This window comes from Hippoglossus stenolepis, chromosome 4, assembly GCF_022539355.2.
Source record: "Hippoglossus stenolepis isolate QCI-W04-F060 chromosome 4, HSTE1.2, whole genome shotgun sequence".
NCBI classification, from domain to species: domain Eukaryota; kingdom Metazoa; phylum Chordata; class Actinopteri; order Pleuronectiformes; family Pleuronectidae; genus Hippoglossus; species Hippoglossus stenolepis.
Window position 1 is genome coordinate 28,322,173 of NC_061486.1, and position 3,219 is coordinate 28,325,391.

The 3,219-nt window shown below is 45.0% G+C and overlaps 1 protein-coding gene across 1 annotated transcript; it reads left to right on the forward strand.

Annotated features, from left to right (window-relative positions):
• The first annotated feature begins 390 nt into the window (after positions 1-390).
• Positions 391-3,219, forward strand: LOC124851652 (zinc finger BED domain-containing protein 5-like). The gene is given in 3 exon segments (XM_047339665.1): positions 391-402; positions 1,751-2,237; positions 2,240-3,219. Coding segments are annotated over 3 exon segments (1,479 nt in total).

Below are 3,219 nucleotides of genomic sequence, written 5' to 3' on the forward strand. Positions count from 1 at the left end.
ACTCCAAGCATGTCTCAAGGACATAAAAACCTGGATGACCCGCAATTTTCTCTTATTAAACTCAGATAAAACGGAGGTTCTAATACTTGGCCCTAAACACCTTAGAGATACATTATCTAACGATATAGCTGCGCTAGGCGACATTGCCCTTGCTTCCAATGAAATAGTCAGGAACTTGGGAGTGATCTTCGATCCTGATTTGTCCTTTAATTCTCACTTAAAACAAATTTCTAGGACCGCCTTCTTTCACTTGCGTAATATCTCAAAAATCAGTCATGTCCTTTCTCAAAAAGATGCAGAAAAACTAGTCCACGCCTTTGTTACATCCAGACTTGATTATTGTAATTCCTTATTATCAGGCACCAGCAGAAAGTCGTTAAAGACTCCAAAATGCTGCAGCACGTGTCCTGACAAGAACCAGGAAAAGAGACCACATTTCTCCTGTATTAGCTTCGCTACACTGGCTTCCGGTTAAATCTAGAATAGAATTTAAAATTCTCCTCCTCACCTTCAAGGCCCTTAATAATATGGCACCATTATACCTCAAAGAGCTGATAGTACCAACTCAACCCACTAGAGCACTGCGCTCCCAGAATTCAGGCTTACTTGTCATCCCTAAAGTCTCTAAAAGTAGAGTAGGAGCCAGAGCTTTCAGCTATCAAGCTCCTCTCCTGTGGAATCATCTCCCACTTTCAGTTCGGGAGGCAGACACCATCTGTACGTTTAAGAGTAGGCTTAAAACCTTCCTTTACGATAAAGCTTATAGTTAGAGCTGGTCCAGGCTTGTCTTAGACCTGCTCTTAGTTATGCTGCTATAGGTCTAGAATGTCGGGGGACACATGACACTCGTGGCTTCTCTTTCCAGCTTCTCCTTCCTCTTCTCCATCCTGATCACATCAAAGAAATTAATATCTCATCAATACATGTTACTGAGTTGACTTCTTCCCCCGGAGTCCCTTTGCCTTATCGTCCGCAGATCCAGGGCCGCAGTTGTGGCCACATCGTGGATTATGATCTGTGATCGCGTATCAGAGATCGTAATGGTGGATCCAGTATGGCGGATTCTGTATCGTGCTGGCTGATCGTGATAATAATGGTGGATCCTTTATCGTGTTGGCATCTGGTAGTGGTGGTGGACCACGACCGAGGTGGCAGCTGATGATGGATCCTGATGGCGGCAGTGGACAATGACTGTGGACTATAGTGGCATCCGATCTTGATGGTGGATCATGATCTTGCTGGCTGCTGACCATAGACTATGATTGCAGCAGGACTGCTTGATATATAGTATTTCTCCTCAGATACTAGACCATTACTGACAATAATCCATCAATTCATTGACCTTCAGTTATGCTTCAAAATGTTTATTCTAATCAATGCTGCTAATACCCTTATCTTTCTGATGTTCTCCTTTACACTTGACATCTATTGCACTTCTGTCCGTCCTGGGAGAGGGATCCCTCACATGTGGCTCTCTCTGAGGTTTCTATGTTCTTTTTACCCTGTTAAAAGGGTTTTTTAGTAGTTTTTCCTTGTTGAGGGTTAAGGGCAGAGGATGTTACACCTTGTTAAAGCCCTATGAGACAAATTGTGATTTGTGAATATGGGCTATACAAATAAAATTTGATTGATTGATTGACTGACAATATTTATCCAAGCCGCGAGAATTTTTTGGAAATAATCTGAGAGAGTATTTTAGCCAAAGGAAATCAATCGAATCCACATGTGTCACTGGGAGTGAAATGCCAAGGCAGTGGAGGCGTCATACGGCGTAGCTAAGATAGCGAAAACTGGAAAGCCACACACCATTGGGGAAGATTTAATCCTGCCTGCCGACAAAGAGATGGTTGGAGTGGTGATTGGTGAGAAAGCAGCTAAACAACTGAACGTGATTTCCCTGTCAGTGAAGCGCCGCATTGATGAAGTGGCCGAAGATGTGTTGAAGCAGCTTGTGAGCAGAATACGAGCAAGCAACTTTTATGCTCTCCAGCTCGACGAGTCGACCTACATTGCAAGCTTGTCAAACTTGCTTGCTTTTGTTAGATATGAATATGATGGAGAAATACACGGAGATTTTCTGTTTTGCAAACCTTTGCCTTCACACACTACAGCAGGGACCATTTTTGAGACTCTGAATACATTCATGGTTTCCAATGATATAGACTGGACAAATTGTGTGGGGCTCAGCACAGACGGAGCACGGGCCATGGTGGGAAAACTAATGGGAGTTGTGAAAAGGGTCAAAGACCGCTGGTAACTGCGGTCCACTGCTGTATCCACAGAGAGATACTGGCCACAAAAACGATGTCTGCGGATTTAAAGACCGTCTTGGATGAAGCAGTGAGAACAGTTAATTTCATCAAAAGTCGCCCTCTGCAGTCACGCCTGTTTGCCATATTATGCACGGAGATGGGAAGCGACCACAGGCAGCTTCTCCTGCACACCGAAGTGCGGTGGCTGTCGCGCGTTAAGGTGCTCACTCGACTTTTTGAACTGCGTGACGAGGTCCGGACATTTCTTGTGGACTCCCGGTTTGAACTGTCAGATCAATTCTGTGACTTCGATTGGCTGTGTAAGTTGACGTACTTGGCCGACATTTTCAGCTACTTAAATGGCCTCAATCTATCCCTCCAAGGAAAAGCCTTTACCATGTTTCATGTCCACGGAGAGATAGAGGCCACGATAAGGAAGCTCGAGCTATGGGACAGAAGAGTGGTCCAGAAAAACTATGAGTACTTTGACAACCTGTGTGAGTTTCTCAACAAAGAGGAGAGGCAGATCCCGACCTCCGTGGCAGGTGACATCAAGGAGCACCTGCGGACCCTGAAGACGCAGCTACGGAGATATTTCCCTGCAATCAGCGAGCAGAATAGCTGGATCCAGAACCCATTTGCCTCCCATAACGAGGATGTTATCGCAGGCTTCAGTTCCAGGGAGCAGGACAGACTTGTGGATTTATCTTGTGATACTGCTTTGAAGCTGATCTTTTCACAGACGCACCTGACACATTTCTGGATGCATGTGTACTCGGAATATACTAATCTGTCTACGAAGGCGTTGATGTTTCTCATGCCTTTTGCCACAACTTATCTGTGTGAGACTGGATTTTCAGCACTTGTGGCTTTAAAGACAAAGTACAGGAACAGACTGGATGTTGGGCCTGATCTCCGCCTGAAGTTGACTTCCATTCAGCCGGACATCAAAACTTTGACAGCTTAA